Genomic DNA, 21,344 nt, shown 5'->3' with positions numbered 1-21,344 from the left:
AAAATTCAAGGGCCTATTCTTTTCCTATAGAAGGGCCAGTACAGTGCAACTGGTGGAGCTTGAGCTGTTGCCTCACAGTGGCAAATTGTCCCTAGTATGTAGGGAATGGATGAGAAAGTGGGAATACAGAATCGTGTAAAGGTTTGTAAATGGTTGCGTGGAATTGTTGGGCCGAAGGGCCTGTTTCTATGCTGTATCTTTCAATCAATTCTATATTTCATTATTCAGTAACGTGGTATGTCTCATATGAGTAAAAGTACTACAAATAAATGTAGATAAGTCTTTGCAGGGAGCCTATCTTGTGTTTTCTTGCAGCATAAATCTTTTAATTTGGCATAGATCCTGTGTGTGAAACTCACTGTGCATCATTAGCCTATAACAGTTGGCTGCCTTCACTTATATGTCATTATATGACTGCTTTAACCTTTAAGCATGTACCTGACTGAAATTTGGAAATTAGATTAACTTTGTAACTAGTAAAGAGAGTGCAGCTGGATTAGATAACTTGACATTTTGTGCTTTTGAGACGCAGGCCTACAAATTTACTTCAATTGACAGAAACATTCAACATGTTGTTAATTGAGTTCTCATATCTTGTTTAATTATTTACTCCGTTTTACAAATTTAAGCTAATACGTTGGATTTTTTTTTGATGTATGAGATTGGAGGTAGAATGGAGCTAAGGAGCTTCTAAATCCTGAAGAATTTGATTTTTTATAGCAGAACTTTAACCCACAAAGCGGTCAATGAAATGGGTAAGTGCCCTATGAAAGTTCCCTAGGCTCCACAGTTAAACTTCCCATGGCAGGTGGCATCCGCGTTAATGCAGCACCTCATCCAGCCACCCTCCCACTGCTGAATTAAAATATTGAGTCTCCATTGTAGGCCATAAGCCCGCAACCAACTAATTCGGAGGCAAGCTGAGCCGTGAGTAACATTTTATGTGCTGTAGATGCCAGAGTATGGATTTGTTCCCATAAGATCCGGATTTGGTGTAACTGCCAGTTACATTCTAGTGAAATGCTCTGAGAGGGCCATGCAATTTGTGGGTCTCTGAAGCGAGATAGCAATGGTGCGGCAGGCTGCATTTTAAGTCGCCAGTTACACAATCATAACCATTCACAGTTTTCAAATGAAATAGCATTGAACATGAAAAAAATCAAAGGGCTCCATTTATTTGTCATAAGTATACAATTACTTAGAATTTGTAACAAATCATAGAAGCCTGTAGAGAAAATTGCTGTTTTCAAGGCCTAGAAGATAGCAATGATGAAATGCTTAGCAAGACATAAATGATCTTGGACTTCATAATTAGAGATATTGGTATTAAAACAGTGAAGGTTTGCTGGCCTTCATAAACTTCTGGTCAGGCCATAAGTAGCATATTGCATCCAGTTCTGCTCAACGTGCCTCAGGATATTAAGATTCTGCCGAGGGTCCAGAGATTTATATGAATCATTTAAAGGATGCAATATTTATTAATTTCTGGGAACCAAAGTCAGTTTTTATTTCCCATCATAATTATTCTTAAGAAGATGGTGGTGAGTCAGTGCATTGAAGTACTACAGTTCGTTGATGAAGATACTCCCAAATACTGTTGGGCAGGGAATTCAGAATTTGAACCCAGGCACTCTGAAGGACTGGCGAATCAGCATAGTGTCCACTCATTTTCTGACTTGCCTTAACACTTTTTTTGTGACAGAGGTTCACATTTAGGAGGTGCTGTTAGAATAGCCTTGGTGAGTAATAAACAGTGCAATTTTGTGATGGGACGCAATGCAGTTTCAATACCTCAGTGGTGGAGGGACTGAATGTTCTGGGTGATTGATGGGATGTTGTGGAGCTTCTTGAGAGTTGCCAAAGCTGAGCTCATCCAAGCAAATGGAGGATATTGTGTTACACTACTGATCTGCTTTATAGATGATAGAGATATTTTAGGGTACTAATTAATGTGGATGATTCCGTTGATTGAGTTTCTGATCATTGGCTCAGCAGGGAACTCGGGAAATGGTAATACGGGAGCAAGTAGTCCAACTCTCCCTTCTTGGAGACGGTCATTACCTAGCACCTTTGTGGGAGAAATATTATTTGCTACTTATGCAGCCATGCTTGAGTGCTCTTCAGATATGTTGCATGCAATCATGAACTCCCTTAGCTGACAGTTGTTGAATGGAACTGAACATTGTGCAATCATCAATAAATATCCCCATTTATGGTGGAAGAAATCTTATTGATGAAACAGCTAAAGACAGATGGGCCTTTGACACTACCGTGAGGACCTCCTGCAATGCCATCCCAGAGTTAGGATGATTGGACCCCAACATTACAGCCATCTTCTTTTGTGCAAAGAATAACCTCCAACCTTGAAATGTTGTCACATTGATACAATATAACTTTATTTATTCCAGGAGGGAAATTGGTCTGCCAACAGTCAGAAAACACAAGATACATGAAATTAAAGTGACGAGCGGAATTCACATTAGATGTCTATTGAATTCACTTTTACTAGGACTCCTGGACCCCACGCTTTATCAAGAGCAGTCAGTCTCATTATATCTCCAGAATAGTGAATAATTTATTGTTGGGTTAATGTTGTGTTGGTGCTACTTAATAAAATTAATTTGTTGGGGATTCCAGGAAAATTAACTTGCAGGGCCTAGAGTTAGCTAGATTGTTGTACAGAAAGAAGGTATGGACAAAGGACTGAAGAGCTGTCAATTACAGGAAGCACTGTGAAATTATTTGGGCAGAGAACGTCGCAGCTGTATCCATGAGCTTGTGGTAGATTACACAATTCTGGTGCTTCCGCTGTTACCAAACTCTAGCCGTATTGCCAGCTATCTGTGAGCAACTGTCACGTGAATTATCTTTGTGGACACAAGGATAAACAGCAAGAGAAATAACAAAAAAACGAAGTGAAACATTGGGTGTTTAGCCTTAGAAGATTTAGAGGCAACAGTCTGGTGGAATCGATAGCCAATTGTTTATGGGGTGAATGATGAAACATTTCAGAGCAAGACTATTAAATAGCCCACTGCTCACTCATGAATACACATTCAATTTTGATATCTAGTTGAGGCACTTCAATTTCAACAGCAGCATTATTGTCACATTTGGATTGTTGAAGCATGCACTGCCTATTGATTTGCTCACAAGAAGAAAAAGCCAGAAGCATAACATTTCTGACTAGGCAAATTTTATCCTGTTCCATGCCTGGTTGTGGTTTGATTATTTTTAGCATTTTATATGATCATTGGGCCACACTCTAATTACAAATATATCATCAGTTACCACTTCAATGGAAATCCAGCTGGATGTCTTTCAGCTCACTTCATTATATGATGATGCATTATTGCTGACATATAAATGTTTTTTGAAGAAAAAATAAATTATTCTTTGATAATTGATTTTCACAAAATATGTGAACATTTGGATAGGTTATTTTAATGAAATACAGTAGTCTGGAGTCTATGATGGAGGATCACAATATTTTGTGTTCCATACATAAAATACATAAAAAATATTCAGAGCTAAAGTAACTACTGCGTTCAGCATTTCTAATGTGGGTTTATGAAAGACATGGTAGAATTTTCATGCTGAGGTACAAGACTCACGATTAAAGGTGTTTCTGCATAGGATCTCCAACAGTTTTAAATATAATTCCTGAGGAAAGGCAACACCGTCATATTTTAAAGATCTTAAAGTGTGATGGCAAATTTATGACTAAGAGTCAAGAGGGCTTCCATTGCCACATGAATGACAATCATTGCAAATTTTGTAACAATAGATTGTCATTTGCACACCATGTCACCCAACATTTAAAATTAGGTAACCTATAATTCTTCTGTTTTGGGCAGTCCTTGTATCATTAATGCCCTCTAACTTCTTCAGAGAAGGTAGAGAGAATTACTGTATAGAGTCTCATCCAACATTTTGACAGCTTTGTACTTCCATGGAAGTATTGGAATTCCACTTGGGCTCCTTTCTCATGGTTTGGAGCAAGGCTCAACGGAAACATTCATTTGTAGTCGCATTCAGTGAAAAATTAGGAATTTCATATTGTTGTGACAGAAGAATTCCTTCAGCTGTACAAAACCCTGAACATTATAAATTGCTCTGATTAGACCAGAAAAAGCAAGACATCAAATTTATACAAGATTCCAAGCAATTCAGTCACATTTAAAATAATATACCGTAAGTAAAATCAAGTCACTGTGGATACTGAAAGAGTAACTTCTGGAAATACTCAGTTGATACAGAAGCTCGCGGCATTTACCTGCAACATCTGCAAGCTGGCATTTATGAATTATTTGGAGTACCCAGATTCTTCTGCATTTCGGTTTAGTAATCTGAGGTAATTCACAGTTTTCTTCCTCCATGGGTGCTGTCTGACCGAAGTATTTACAGCTTTTTATCTGGTAAACTGGTAACAGTGGCCAGTACAATTTAATGCAGCTAATCGTTCATTAATACGCATGGGAACAAGAAGTATCTTCAATTAGAAGCTATGCACAAGTAGAGATCAGTCTTTTAGATCTGTTGATTTTTGATGATTAAAATATTATACTGGAAAGTGTTCAGAGACAGGATTACCTATGATCTTGTTGAATTCAAGATTGAAGTGCTTTATTGCCATTTTCTGATTTTAGAGTGGCTTGCTATGTTTGTTCATGAAATAGGATTAGGCAAATCAGAATTGATTGTGCAAACTAACATTCTTTTCTCTTGGAAAGAATAAACAAAAAGCAAGTTTAATACAGTTTTTTTTTTAATTTTGAGGGGTGGACTGGCAAAATCGTTTTCACTTCTATGCAAGGTTAGCGCAAAGAAATATAGTGTGTCCATCTAGAAATCATATAAAGACTTTATTCCACAAAGATTGGTGAAATGTCCAAAGTGGTTGAAATAGATTTATGGTGGTTCAGATTTAGGGGGCATAGCGGAAAGATAAGGGGGCTAGAGATGGTTAGAGTGAGAGGGAACTGGTGTGGGACCAATGAGGTCGAATCTCCTTCATTTTCGACGTGTGTTTGGAGTTTTTTTCTGTTTTCCTGATCAACTGATTACAAAAGGAGCCTGAGTTGTAATTAGGTAAGTCTACAAGCTTAAATTGAAGATTGAAGGATGTAAATAATGCCAAAAAAGAACATTTGGAAATACTTTCCAAAAATCCATAACAAAATTGTTAGTGACTTAAATCTCTTCACTTGTAAACAGGTAAAGGGAAGGAAATTAGAAATCTTTGAAAGGAAGTTAAATTACTAGGATTTGGCTTCTGTCAACTAAATTTATCATTTTGGTTTCCAGGCGCGTTGCCTATTCCAGCAGTGGCTTCCAGGCTGGATTAAAATTCTTAGAAGCCAATTGAGATTTTTGGACAGATGCCGTTTTCATCCTGAGCTACGACATTGACCCACGTGAAGCATTTTGTGATCCACAGGCTCAATACTTGAAGCTGAGAGGAGGATAGTGAAAATTTCAAAGGAAAGGATTTAATATTTCTTTGCAAAATACTTTATTCTTGAGTCAATAACATTTTCAGAGGGCCAGGCAATCTACACCAAGTTTGTTTGCATTTATTCTCAAAAATATTTTAAATCTATTCAGTTTCTTTCCTGCCTAATAATGTTATGCTGAGACAACAAAATATAGCAATAAAGGTTCTCTTAGGCAGAGAGAACCATAACATATGTCTTTATTGATAAGCAATGGCCTGCTGTGCTTCTGTGAGATTGAGTAATGTGACCATGAAGGTCTTTTATTGCAGAAGAAACTTGAGAGCCATGCAAGTGTAGGAAGTACTAGAACCTAGTATACATTTGGATTTAATGGTCAAAATGGTATCTAGAGATTGGAATGAGTATACTCATAGCTACAGTTGATGTACACATAGTTTTGTTATAATGCAACAGTTGCGTTCTTAAGCAAATTCTTTACAGAAAGTCATGTTATAGCAGAACAGATTATAGTTACCTTCAAAGCAGAGATTTAAATAGGTTTTTGCAATCATCCTGTATCCAATGCAGCCTGCGTATAATCTTTCACGTTATAACCAATTTACGTGATGGAATCTCACATTATAGCAGAACCACTTGTACTTACTGGTTTGATAAGAGCGCTGGAGGAACTCAAGGAACAGGCAGTATCTGCGGAGGGAATGATTAGGTAACATTTCTGGTTGGAATCCTTCTTCGGGCTATTTTTCTAAATGCTTGGTGTGGTGACAGGGAATTGAGGACACAAAGTGGGAAGACAATTTACATTGCTGAAAGAATGCTGCTTTATTTGGGTGATTTATGCCCAACTCTGGTAAAGTCAGACATGGACAGAAGGAAATGCAGATGCTGGTTTACAAAATGCTGGAGTAACTCAGTGGGTCAGGCAGCATCCCTGGAGAATACGTATAGGTGACATTTTTGGTCAGGACCCTTCTTCAGACCCTGAAGTAGGACCCCGACACAAAACATCGCCTATCTATGTTTTCCAGATATGTCAGATCCACTGAGTTACTCCAGTACTTTGTGGGGGGTTTTCTAGTAAAGTCAGTCCCATAAATCAAGAACAGTTGCGTGTTCTCTTATCTTTCTCAACATTTTTTCTGAACCACCACCATGTGAAACACAACATTAGTTTCATTCTTCACTCTTGGCTCCTTTTGCCATGCACGTCAGCTGCACATTCAAGTTTATTTTTTACATCCTCTGCAAGATACTAAGGAGAATATAATCATTTGCAGGTTAGTTCGGTAAATTTACTAGACACTGAGGCCTTTGAAAACATTTTTTGTAAGGGGGGGGGTGGTAGGGGTTCAGAGAGAGAAAGGGGGGACGAGGCCTACTATATGGGTTGGTGGATGTGTGCGGGGATGGGTGGGGATTCAGAGAGGAGGGGGGCTTGAGAAATAGTGTATGTGTTGAGCGATTTCTGGGAACCCTAGTTACCAAAAATCCGACGGCATTCTAAAGTTGGCTGTTATTGGAGTTTCTGAATAGTTTTCTGTTCTTCTTTAGCTAGACAATGAGGATATTTTTCATCCTGAGTTTTTTACTATCAATACCTTGTTTAGTATTATAGAACAACCAAGTTATAATGCTGAAACTAGACACCCAGACCTGAGGTCGGTCATAGTATGGGTAAGATTTATTTAATCCACATAATTCAATCGAACTTTATTACCATCTTATCTCGTCTTTTATACAGTGCCGTCCACAATTTTTGCGACAGAAACCCATCATTTATTTATTTGCCTCTGTATTCCACAATTTGAGATTTGTAATAGAAAAAACCACATTTAGTTAAAGTGCACATTGTCAAATTTTAATAAAGGCCATTTTTATACATTTAGAAATTACAGCAGCATTTATACTTAGTCCAACCATTTCTGGGCACCATAATGCTTGGGACACAGTTATGTCATGTAAATGAAAGTAGTCATGTTTAATATTTTGTTGCATATCCTTTGCAAGCATTGACTGCTTGAAGTCTGTGATTTATGGACATCACCAGTTGCTGGGTGTCTTCTCTGATAATGCTCTGCCAGGCCTGTATTGCAGCCTACTTTTTTTTGTTTTGGGTGAGGTGGAATATCTTCTATTTGCATGGCTGATCTCTTCAAGCCCAATTCAAGACTCAAGTCAAGTCAAGAGAGTTTATTGTCATGTGTCCCCGATAGGACAATGAAATTCTTGCTTGTTGCAGCATAACAGAATTTTGTACGTATAAATACAGAACAGTTCAGTGTGTCTATATAGCATAGACCATATATATACACATAAATAAACAGATAAAGTGCAATAGACTGTTATGGTTCAGAGTTTGTTTAATGGTGAGTATGGCTGTGGGGAAGAAGGTGGTTCCTGAACTTGGGTGTACTAGATTTCAGGCTCCTGTACATTCTACCTGATGGCAGCGGGGAGATGAGTGTGTGGACAGGATGGTGTGGGTCCTTGATGATGTTGGCAACCTTTTTGAGGCAGCAACTGCGATAGATCCCTTCGATGGTGGGTAGGTCAGAGCCGATGATGGACTGGGCAGTGGTCACAACTTTCTGCGTTCCGTTGTGAACCTACTATTGTTAACTCTCAGTGTTGAAATTATTTTACTTTCATTCTTTATTTTAATTCCATGGTGCTAACACAATCAAAAGCCCTTTTCTGCCTGCTAGCTGTACAGGCTCAAGGCTAAAATTAATTGAATAGCACTAATCATTCGCGCGTGGCCTTGTGCGTACAGTACCGAGTTGCTCAGGTAATTTAACAGCTATTGTGAAGTTACCAGAAAATACCATCAAAGAGGCAGTGGCTGAACACTTGCATACCTTTTGATCAAAGTGGAATCAGTAACACCTGACTAAACTGAAGATAGAGACAAAAAGCTTGGGGTCAGGCAACATTTCTGAAGAAAAGGAATCTGAAGATTCTGACGAAGGGTCTTGACCCAAAATGTCACCTGTTCCTTTTCTCCAAAGGTGCTGTCTGATCCGCTGACTTACTCCACCTTTTTTTTTGTCTATCTTTGGTGTAAACCAGCATCTGCAGTTCCTTCCTACACATCTGACTAAACTGGTTGTTTGGATTACAGACATGATAAATAGATCAACGTGCAGGTTCCTCTTTGAATTTGAGGTTTAGATTAGTTTCGAAATAAGGTTAGCAAAAATTATAATCTGAGGAATCAGAGATACATTTATGACGAAAGATAGATAATTACTGGAAGAGAGAAGATGGAGATGAGGTTAAAGCACTTCAGACTCCTGTGTTCCCCAGGAATCTGAAGACAGTGGATGAATAGAATAGTTTTTGTATAACGCTAAGACGTAATTAAACTTGTGAATTTGAGAGAGGATTGCATAGTGATATGGACAGGCAAAGAGGGTGGGCAAAACACTCCATTGAAAACAAAATAAACAGGGTTAAGTGTGAGTTTGCCCATTTTGAATAAAAATAATCCAATTCAGAATTAAAGTCAGAGACTAGAAGTAATGTGGTAGCTAAGGGATTTGGTTGTCCTGTGCACAAATCATGTAAATCGACAAACATTAATCATAAAAGCAATTGAACTGGAAGGTTTTAACTCGGAAGTGAGGAAGTGATCATCATGTTTTACATTGCCATGGACATGCCCTTTTAAGTTGTGGATTCCAAAATACGTTTATTTTCCTTCGAATGAATACCGAATAATTAAAACTAGAATAATAACAGCGTGTCATTGATTAAATTATGATTAGCTGTTATTACTCAATCCAGAAGGCTGAGGGAAAATATAATCCAAGTATTTAACATTGCAAAATCAGAGAAGTAGATATAGATGAATTACTTTGTCTGATTTGATATTCAAACCAAAAGGGAACAATGTCAAAATTTGTAAGATACAAGAGACTGCAGTTACTGGAATCTATGAAAACTACTTTAATATTGTCATATTTTGAGAGCATTTCGCAGTGAAGCAGAGAACTTCTTCAAATCATTCTATTTGTAGAAGGATCCCAACCCAAAACATCATCTATCCATTTCTCTCCATAGATGCTGCATGTCCCACTGAGTTCCTTCAGCATTTTGTTTTCTGGTCAATATTAGTAGCTCGGGGTTTCTGGAAAGATTTTGTACACATTTGTATTTATCCAGTGTAGTAGGTTCTGGGATAAATGTTGACGGAGACTCGGGGCACACTCTCCTTCGCTTCATCTAGTGGCATAGGCTCTTTAATTTTCAAAATAAATTCTTTGGAGTGTGGGCGCAAGATATTTGCACTGGTCCCAAGAATTCCATGAACTTAGCCAAACTAATGCGAAGTAAATATAAAATATTTCTAGTAACACTTTCCCCATCGGGTAACTCAGGACCGCCTGGCCACCTTCTGAAATGGTTGCCAATAGCAGTATTACTTCTGTTTAAGGTCAACATCTCTGTGCGTTTTTGAACAAACTATGAAGTATAACGTAGAGTCATTGAAAGATTTAAGGGCCCGTCCCACTATATGAGTTTACCCAAGAGCTCTCCCGAGTTTAAAAAAAAATCAAACTCATGGTAAGTACGTAGCGGGTACGTCGGAGCTCGGGACGTCTCTTAGCGGCTCGTAACGCTAACGCCAGGTACTCGGGAAACGCGGTAAGCTCGTTACGTTTTTTCAACATGTTGAAAAATATCCACGAGAGCCCCGAGTACCTACGAGCGGCTATTACCGTAATTCTCCGAGTTCGAATCGGGGGAAACTCGGGAGAACCCTTGAATTACCTCGTACAGTGGGACAGGCCCTATAGTATGAGCATAGGTTCTGCACTGGCCTTCATACCCATCTACAGTAATTCTACTTGGCCTCTTGCCTTACCATCAAAACCCAACCCCCTCATAATTTTCTTGCCACACCCGTACACTGGGAGCACTGGGTACCAGTTAACCTACCACGCAAAATGTGTTTGACATATCAAAGGAAACTGGGGCTCAGGGAAAACCCACGGAAGGACAATGTACCAACTTAATACCCACTTACATCCAACTAACTGATGCAAACCTGAAAAAAAAACAGTTATATGATAGTTGCATGGTATGTGAGTTTGAACAGTTACTATCCTTTAGATAAGCCTTCTTTCATCTCATGGGCATTTCAATTGTAAGAGGTTCTCTGATTCAAAACGTGTAGATAGATGTTGCTGCTTCAGCTGATGACACTTTTTTTGCAAAGACAAAGTTGGCATTAGACTGATGCAGCTTATTGTTTTCTGGGCTATTTCCAAGTAAATGTCCTCTTGCAATAAAGCCTCAAGCAGCATGATTGGTGAAAGCATGTTCAACAAAGAACTGCTTTGTGTTAAATGCAAACAAAAAGACTATATTGTATTTAATCCTAGAATCAAAACCTTTCATTGTAACATTTTCCAGTTGTACAGCTGAAAGAAAATCATAACCAGACCATTTTGGATTTTCACAACAGATGGTGCATGGAAAAGAACATGCAATGGGTGTAGATGAACGAGCGATATTGCTCTGGCTTTGGTGGGGCAGCAGAAGCAAATTGATAAGGAACATGGTTTTCTACATTCCTGAAGAAATACTTGTGAATTTCTGTTCATCTGAGCCACATCTCTAAGACCATTGCCGTCAATCTTTGTGAGATCACCCGAGTCTATCCTTGTGGCACACGTCTACCGCCAAAATATTAATCATACCTTTGCAGCCTCCAGACATGATTATTCCAGCACACTTTAGGCAGCCTCTCTTGTTCTGCTTGTAATTAACTTGTATTCAGCCAAAGCACTGATGTCCATGTCTAAATATGCAGTCCCATTCACACCCCCACTCTCCCGATCATGTGTAAACTTGCTCTATCTCATTCATTTGTTACCCCCATGTTTGCTCAAGTCGATTTTTTTCCAAATCTTCAATGTCTTGCCCCTTTCTCTGTATTGGCCTCAGAAACCATCCAATTCTGGCCTTCTGATTGTCACTGAATCACTTCACCAATTCCGGGTGCTGGATGTTCTGTTTTACAGCGACATGGCTCACATCGGCCTCACCAACTGTGCTATACAATGTGAGGGCATCCTAGTTCACACAATGGGGTTTGTTTGGAAGGCTAGTGCATATGGACTCAAAGGTGAACCTGCCAATAGTATTCAAAATGGCTCGAGGGAAGGAGTAAATAAGTAGTGGCCGAGGGTTGTTCTTTTGACTGGAGATCTATGACCAGTGGAGTGCCACAGGGGTCGTTGCTGGTTGCTGGTCCACTGTGATTCTTACATACATTAACGATTTGGATAGCAATGTAAGTGTTTTTTAGTAAATTTATAAATTACACTAAAATTGGTGATTTCGTGTATACTGAGGAAGGATCTAGATCAGTTGGGATGATAGGCCAAGAATAAGAAATGAAATTTGAGGTGTGCACTTTGGTAGAGCCCGAGAGAGTGTTGCAGAATTCTGCAAGTACAGATGCATGGTTCTTTGAAAATGCCAAGTCAGGTGGGCAGAGTGGTGAAGAAGGCATTTGGCACATTTGCCTTCATTGGGAAAGGTATTGAGGATAAAATTGCAGCAATGTGATGCAGCTGTACAAGTCGTCGGTTAAACCACACTTGGAGTACTATGTGCAATTCTAGTTGCCAAGCATATTGGAAAGATGTCATTTCTGTGCCACATCTAAAAGACCGTCCTAACTGACCTCTGATCCTCCACCATGAATAAGCTTCAGCTCAACCAAATTTCTGCATGTAAATATCGCGCATCAGGTACAATCGGCAACGTGTAGAAATGAACTGCAGATGCTGGTTTATACCAAAGATGACAGCGTGTGGAGTAACTCAGCTGGTCAGGCAGCATCTCTGGGGGAAAAAAGGATGAGTTGACATTTCAGGTCTAGACCCTTATTCAGGTTGAAAGTGGAGGGGCGGGAACTGGAGGTAAGAAAAGGCCAGAACAAAGTAGGGTCGGCAACAGATAACCAAGGAAGATCCGCTGAGTTACTCCAATACTTTGTGTCAATCAGCAATGTGCTCTCTAACCTTAAGTTGCTCGTCCACTTAAGTTGCTCGTCCACTCTAGAGTGCTTCAAATTCTGAATACAAAACCTCATGCTCAACTCCCCATGTAGCTTTACTCAACTGATCTCTGTACCTTTATTTAATCCTCCATCTGTTACTGGTTTTTATGATTCCCCATTTCACTTAATCACATGATTGTGCCATCAGCCTTCTGCATAGCTTTCCCTAAATCTCTCTGCCACCACTTTTCTATCCAATTTTTAAAATGAATGCCCATTTCATTTAATATCTTGTTCTTTAGTTTAGTTTAACTGTGACAGTTTTGGTCCTTTTCGTATCAGTGCAATTTGCAGATCAAGTAACGTTATACTTCTTGGCTGTCAAATGCACCAATTCCCTATAGTTACCCACAACATGCGGAGGTTTTACATCATTCATTTAGAAGTGTTTTCATTGTCATATGGATTGGGTTCGAAACAATGAAATGCTTACATGCTGCAGCTTTATGAGCAAATTGAATCCAATAATATAGCAAATAAATGTGCAATAAACAACGATACAAAAAAATAATAGTTATAGAGACACAAAGTGCTGAGGAAGGATACCAATCCGAAACACCACCTATCCATGTTCTCCAGAGGAGCTGTTACACTAGAACTTTGTCTCTTTTTTAGTAAACCAGCATCTGCAATTTCTTGTATCTAAATATCAACTGTTATACAATACAATACAATACAATACAATACAATACAATACAATTTATTGTCATTTGAGCTTCAGTGAGCACAATTTAATTCACACAATTTAATTCACACAAACATCCATCACAGTGGACCCACTGTGATGGAATGCAAAGTCTTTTCTCTCCCCTGTTCTCCATGTCTCTCCCGATATCCAAGTCCCAGGCGGGCGATGATAAGTCCCACGGTCATTTTAGGCCGTGCCGGGTGATTTACGGCCCCGCTCCTGGTCTAAAAGTCACAAAGTTGGAGCCCCCTGCGGGCGCTGGAATGTCCCACGGCCATTAAGCCGTGCCGGGCGATGTACGTCCCCGCTCCAGGTCGTACCAACCCCGCGACACGGGCTGGAGAAGTCGCGTTGCGGGAGCTCCGGGAAGCGGTCTCTCGACCCCAGACCCGCGAGCTCCCGATGTCCCAGTCCACCGGACCTGCGGCTGCGTTGCTGGAGCCTCCGAACCCCAGGAGTCGAGTCGCAGCAGCGAGTCACCACCGCTCCCCACGCTCCGAGGCCGGCCAGCCCCACGATGATGAGTAGTCCGCAGCTCCGCAGTCTCCCGAGCCCCCGGGTCGTTCAGGTTGGTGGCTGCTCCACGGTGCTAGGCCCCAACGACAACGGAGACCCGACAGGGAAAAGGTCGGGTCTCCCGGACAGGGAAGAGATTTTAAACGGTTTCCCCCACCCCCCCACATATACACATTTAAAACTAGTAAACTAGTATTTAAAAAAACCACCAACACTACATTGAACTAGACAAAAAATAACAAAAGACAGACAGGCTGTAGGGGCCGCTGCAACGGGTGAGTCGCGCCGCCAACTAGGTAAGCAGACAATAATAGTAAAACATGAAGTACATTGTTCAGTGCAGAGGTAGGGTTAGGATTGGGAAGGGTGGTTTAATAGTCTGATAGTTGATGAGAAGGGGCTACTCTTCAACTTGAACGTAATGGTTATCGGGTTCCTGTGCCATCTTCCCAATGGTAGCAGTTAGATGACAACTTGACCAAGATGGTGTGGGTCACTAATGATATTAGCTGAATTTTTGATGTAGCATTTTCTATTGATCCCTTCATTATGGAGAGGTCAGTACCTGTGATGAACAGTGCAATGACAAACTCTTTTTGTAGCCTCATTTGCCTTGCAGGATGACTAAAATACTGAAAGGAACATGCTAAAACTGAAGTAAACTACCCACGTAATCTTGACTGAATCTGAAAGGCTACAGGAGGACGTTGTGAGAATTATGAACAGACCACTGGGGTGTTATCAGACTGATGTTATGAAATCACTTCACTCTTGTTCTGGTGTTAATTATTTTGTTTCCAGCGCATTTAGATTCTGATTTTGTGTTCCCTGCCCAAATCCAGCTTTAAGTTTGTTTCAATGCCCCTGAGCCTTATTACCCAATGCTAACATATAAAATAAACAGTTCTAAGTGGATACGTTGCAGGTATTATGCTTGTTATGCTTCAACTTATTTGGTTTTGTTCTGAAGGGTTGGCAAGAAAGTTATATAGTGACTAATGCATTAAGTAATGCGGCAGTAATTCCCTGCCGCAGATTTAATCCTGGTCTATTAATATATGAGTAATATTGTGTTCAGAGTTTGGATCTGGCAGTTGTACATGTTCAGTGTAAAGACTTTTGAAAAAATAAACAAGATTATAAAAATTGCTTTGAATGGGATTGGAAGTTTAGTTTAGTTTAGAGATACAGTGCGGAATCTTCGGCCCACTAAATCCACACCGACCAGTAATCCCTGCACATTAACACTATCCTACCCACACTAGGGACAATTTACACGTATACCAAGCCTATTTACCTACATACCTGTACGTCTTTTGACTGTGGGAAGAAATCGAAGATCTCGGGAGAAAACCCACGTGGTCACGGGGAGAACATACAAACTCCATACAGACAACACCCGTAGTCAGGATCGAACCCGGGTCTCTGGCGCTACAAGTGCTGTAAGGCTGCAACTCTACCGCTGCACCTCCGTGCCACCCATAAGTTGTATGATTAAGTTGTTGAGGTCTTGTTCCTTTAATTTTGTTGTAACAATTTTTTGATTACCAACGTATGAATGATTTAATTATTGTTTTTACCCTCTATATTAGAACATTCAACATAGGAAATATGCAAAGTGGAAAGCAGCCTATATCCACAACTGCTTGAAAAATGGTGAAACTCCCAGTTCAGGACCACTGGGGATGGAAACAGAATTTGGTAAGTATCAGTTTTTTGGTACTTCAGTACAAGTAGACACTAAAACAACGCAGAATTTAACTGGTATCACTTGAACTGCATGTATGCAAAAAGATGAAGTATTTATTTTATTCTTGCCACAAAATACTGAAGTAAATTGGGCTCTTCATGAATATCAGCTACACAGAGTTCTCATCATTGCAACTGCTTAACCCCCCATAGATTCTGCATTACGGGTATAGCAAATCCATCAGCATTTCCTGCACAGTGAGTTTGCATGGATTGGCATCTCTGGGAAAGGCAATATGAGGATGACTAATTAAAAAAAGACAGTGCTGAAGTAACTCAGTGGGTCAGGCAGTATTCCTGGAAGACATGGATAGGAGTCGGGACTCTTCTTCAGACTGATTGCAGGGGGTGGAAAGAAAGCTGGAAGAGACTTCTTCTTCTTCTGTCGTATCTCTTTTAGACCTGCAGCTCCGTTGAGGCGAGCCAGGCCAACGTGTCATCGTCCAGGTCAATCAGACCTCGTTCACCATTCGGTGGCCGGTGTTTGGGGCAACTGGTGACTATGTGCTCCACTGTCTGTGTTGGGTCCCCACACTCGCATGAGGCACCATCCACGAGGTCCCACCTCTTCATCACAACTCCATTACGTCTGATGCGTGTCCTCAAGAGGTTGAGAGTTGTCCACTGCTTTCGGGGCAGGTACTGGCCAGGGACGTCCATGGGGTAATTGATGTACTGGTGTAGCCTAGATGGTTTCCCTGACTTCCATTGGTCTCTCCATCTCGTCTTGACCCAGGCGGCCTTAGCAGCATCAGCCGGTGTTGTGCAGAGCAGCTCTTGGGCTTGCGTGGCAAAGGGGTGCCGTGACTTGAGGCGCACTCGTCGTGGTGTCTCTGTGTCGATCTGATGGAGGAGGTGGGATTCACTGGCTTGTGCCTCTCGAGAGAGAGGGCCAGCGTGGTTGCTTCTCGTCTGATGTTGGCTGGGGCAATGCCAGCGAGGACGGGCATTTGGTTTACTGGGGTGGCTCGTAGTCATCCGGAGACAGTCCGCTGGACGTTGTTGAGGGCAGCATCCAGCTTCTTGGCATGAGGGCTATGGCACCAAACCGGGGCGCAGTACTCGGCGGCTGACAACACCAGGGCCACTGTGGACATGCGCAGTGTCTTCGTCGTGGCTCCCCATGTGGTGCTGGCTAGGCGGCGTGTCAGTGCGGCACGGGCGCTTGTCTTTGCCTTGGCGCCTTCCAGGTGTTGTTTGAATGACAGCGTTCTGTCGAGCTTAACACCAAGGTAGGTGGGGACAGGTTGGCACCGTAAACGGGCGTAATCCATCATGACGTTCATCTCGCAGTTCGCTTCCCCGTTGTTGAGGTGGAACATTGAAGATGTTGTCTTACCCATGCTGAGCTCCTCATCGCTCATAACCATTCCATCATCTACCCATCGCCCATAACCATTTCATCTCTGGTCCAGCCCGTGGAAGGGAAAGACGTCAAGAGGTGGATCTTCCAGAAAGCAAACTGGGTAGGCTTCACACAACAAGTGAATAAGGCAGCCGTTGGCCTCTCACACCCACGCCCCACCAACCTGAACAACGCCTACGACTAATACTGCAAGATGCTGCTGGCCGTCGCCAAGAAGAACATCCCCCGCCCGCGGTGTACGTAAAGTCTATGTTCCCTGCTGGGATGACGAATGTGAAGACCTAATTCGCGCCCACACTAAATCACAAACCAGCGAAGTCAGGGACAAAGTAGCGAACGACCTGATCTGCAGACTAAATGAGAAACACAGGCAAAGATGGATGGAGACAGTGGAATCAATTGATTTCACACACTCCAGCCGACAGGCGTGGCAGACCATGAATAAGCTCCTTCCTCTCCACGTGCTTCCGCTGCCTGAAGCAGCCAAAGATCTGGCACCATGCCAAGGTGATTGCTCTGCCGAAGCCAAACAAGCCTAGCGATGACCCCAAGGGATACCGACCCATCTCACTGCTGTGTGTTCCATACAAGCTCCTGGAACGTCTCCTCCACACACGTCTCAATCCAGTGATCGACCCCCAGCTGGCTAAAGAACAGGCTGGCTTCCAAAGCGGTAGGTCAACGGCAGACCAGGTGTCCCTCCTGTGCCAAGACATAGAGGACAGCTTCCAGGCTGGGGAGAAGGCAGGCGCTGTCTTCTTGGACCTCACATGCAGCTGTGAGGTCTTCTTGGACCTCACAGCTGCATATGATACTGTCTGGCTGCGTGGACTACACATGAAGCTTCTGGAAACCATCCCAGACAAGCTTCATCATGGAGATGCTGAGCTTCAGGCTATACACCAGCAACGGGAAATGCAGCAGGGTGAGGAAACTTAAGAACGGCGTCCCACAGGGCTCAGTGCTGGCACCAATGCTGTTCAACATCTACATCCATGACCTGCCTGCAACCCAGTCAAAGAAGTATGGCTATGCTGATGACCAGGCCATCCTACTCAGTAAGCCATCCTGGGAAGCAGCAGAAGAGGGCCTCTCTGAAGACATGAACATCCTGTCTTCATACCTGAGGAACTGGCTGGAATAGACCAAGGTGGGGGATGATCGGTAGACAGTTGGACAAAGGCCAGAGATGAAAAACAGAAAGTTTGAGACAGAAGGATTGAGGAGTTGTGAAATGTGAAGCCCAAGTAAGGTATGTAGGGAGAGGGAGATCCGAGAAATAGGTGCGAGTCCAGGAGGGACATGGGGGAGAAGATAGGGAGGAGTGTGGGACGAAAGGGGAAGGAGGGGGTTTGTTACAGATCACCTAAAATTGAGAAACCACGTTTACTAATTTTCTATTTTGCTGCACATCATGACAAGAAAGACTGCTGGATCGTACACCCTGTGTGGCTTCTTGCTGAGGCAGTCATTGAATGCATGCAAAATTATTAGATGGAGCAAATGGCTAAATTAAATGGAAACTATAAACAAGAAATTAGGGTGTGTATGAATGTATTACATATCTTGTGGCAATAGAGAGGCAATTAATGGGTTACCTTGATGCTGATTTGAGGTTTTTTAATGGCAACATTTTGGCTTTGTTAAACAAAAAAATATGGCCTCCATTTTCAGCCAAGATTTATGCTAATTTGTGAGATTGTTCATTAAAAGAATCTGCATTCTGCAAGTAAATGCAATAAATGTCAGAAAGAGCTTGTGTCAGGCAGCATTTTGGACTGAGAAAGAGTTAATGTTTTAGGCCACTGACCATTTGATCAGAACTCATCACTGTATATCCCTCCACAAATGGTGGTGGATCTCCGTAGTGTTAGCAATGATTTTGATTTATGTTTCAGAGTTCCGGCAGCTGCAACATTTTTCATTTGATTTCTGTCATCAGTCTGTGCAAAGCTTATATTTGCTGGGGCACAGTTTCACTTCAAGTGAATCCGCACATCTGTAAAAATATCTGGTACAAGAAGCATTCTGCCAGCTTCAGGGGGAAACTTTGGGATGGTTGGAAAAGTGAAGTGTAATAAATCTTGTGCTGAAACTCAAATATACTTCAATGTTATTGGAACATCACAAACCAAAACAGTCCCTTCATAGAGCTGCATTGGAAACCATGCGAATGGAATTCCCTGCTTCACAACCTTTGCTAAATTTTGGGAATGTGCCAAATTACATAACACAATTAAATACATTTTAGAACATCAGGATATCTCATAGCAGTTAACTGCCAATTAAGTACTTTTTGAAATGTATGTAGTCATTGTGACAGTGCAGAAAATATGGCAGCCAAAATCTGCACAGCAAGCTCCCAATTACTGATATATGATAACAAGGACGGATCCAATGTCATACTGGTGATTCAATTAACCTCCTCCATTATAGAACTGAAATAACTTTTTTTCTCTGTCATCGCTGTTTTTATTTATTTATTTATTTATTTATTTATTTTATTTATTCGGAACAAGTAAAGACATTAATAGTAACAAAATCGAAATTATCAAACAATTGGACATTACAATCAATATTTACAAGCAATGAAAAGAACAAAAAGCAAATTTCCAATGTCCAACTCTGTGTCTGTACAAGTCTGTACAAGCTGTTTCCTGGCCTGTTGAGTGCCCACACCATTTTCTGTTTTTGTTTCAAAATAATGATGGCTGATGGAGCTGATTAAGATATTATTTGAATCCTTCTCTGATACGTTGTCTCATAATAAGTTACTGATTTTGGCATATTGTTATAAATTGTGTCAACTGCAGAGAAACAGTCCGTTACAACATGAGAAGGGCAGAGACAAATACCAAATGCTAATGATGTCTGCTCACAAAGTATTTCCAAAAGACTTTCTAACTCTCTTTGACTTTATAGCCACTACAAGAACTCAGTTGTTTGAAGGCATTGCCTGCAAGTCATGTCGCCTTTTCCATTAGCAAGTAGAGGAAATTAATGAATAAGTAAAATGGAATGGGAGAGTCTGCATTGAAGCAGGGTATCTGGAGCTGTATAACCTCTCTCATTAATATATATTCTGAGTCCTCTTGTTTACACGTTGGGAACTTTCTGCAGGACATCCTTTTGAGCAGCTGTTACTGACATTTGACAAATTATGAGCTGCATTTTCCCAAGAATGTGCAGATAGCTTTGCCATGAGGTCCCAGATCTCTAAATACCTCAAGTGTAAGTCTGTGGCAGATGAACCGTATGCAGCACAGCAGGCCAATTATTCCTGTGCACCTTCTATTTTCCAAGCTGGCCGTGCAACTTGGGCATTTCTGACAGAACTATTTAATGACCATTCTTTAGACATCCTTAAGTGACATTTTTAAAGTAACTTTCCAAACCCCATATTAACATTGCACTCTTAGACAACTACGTACAACAACCTTACTTGCTATATTTCCATAAAATTTTCCTCTCACCTTCGCTTTCACTGTTCTGCAATTACACCCGTATATTCTGATCAACATTCCTAAAACCAGTGGAAATAGTTTCACCTTGTCCACACAATCTTTTTGCCAGCTCTATTAATTTTTTCTCGTTGACTTCTCTGTTTTGAGAGTCAGCATGATGCTTATTTACTGGATTCGTTTTATTTTGACTCTGTTTATTTGTCTGCTTATGGCAAATTGGGTCTCTCGAGTCATCATGTTTGCATTGAAGGATGATAAGGCATCATGATTTTGAACCCCTGGGGAATTGCATATGGCAATCATATGTAGCCCCACAGGAGGAGTTTCTGGAGTGCACCATACTGAGATTGGAATTGGGAAAACAAGTATAAACAAAATGTTACTTCTGTTGAGAGTAAACAAAATCTTATGCAGAAATCCTCTTTTTTTGCTTCTTCGTCCCATTACAGCCACCAAGGCAACATTCTCTCCCCCCTCTCCTATTGGGGAGAAGGTACAAAATCTTGAAGGCATGTACCACCAAATCTACATCGATTCTATCCTATCCCCCTTTGCCTAACCCCTTCCCATCTTCGTCCAGGACACCTCGCATGCCCTTCTTTTAACTCTTTAACAACCTTTGGTTTCCAGGCCCCCATTCACTCATCTTTACCATGGACATTCAGTCCCTCTACACCTCTGTCCCCCACCAGGATGGCCTTAAGCCCGTCGCTTCTTCCTCGAACAAAAACCCAACCAATTTCCCTCTACAAACACTCTTCTCCTCCTAGCAGTAGTAAGATACCACCTCCCCCCCCCCCCCCCACTTCCAGTCTGCAGAAGGATTCCGACCCGAAACATCACCCATCCTTTTTCTCCTGAGATGCCTGACCCGCTGAGTTACTCCAGCATTTATGTCTATCTTTGGTATAAACCAGTATCTGCTGTACCTCATTTCTCCAACTGCATCTTGGTACATGTGACGGAAATAAACACGTTCCAATACCAGTGCATTACTATATTTAAAGGGTATTAAAAAAACAAAGCT

General features: G+C 41.4%; 1 protein-coding gene across 1 annotated transcript in view; it reads left to right on the top strand.

Moving 5' to 3' along the window:
• Positions 1-21,344, top strand: part of vta1 (vesicle (multivesicular body) trafficking 1) — a 172,257-nt gene that overhangs the window by 107,356 nt on the left and 43,557 nt on the right. Inside the window, exon 5 of the mRNA XM_055639171.1 lies at positions 15,331-15,439. Coding sequence (XP_055495146.1) covers positions 15,331-15,439 — 109 coding nt within the window. The remainder of the gene's footprint in view (positions 1-15,330; positions 15,440-21,344) is intronic.

Source organism: Leucoraja erinacea, chromosome 8 (genome assembly GCF_028641065.1).
Source record: "Leucoraja erinacea ecotype New England chromosome 8, Leri_hhj_1, whole genome shotgun sequence".
Classification (NCBI taxonomy): Eukaryota; Metazoa; Chordata; class Chondrichthyes; order Rajiformes; family Rajidae; genus Leucoraja; species Leucoraja erinaceus.
This window is presented reverse-complemented; position numbering and strand designations above follow the sequence as displayed.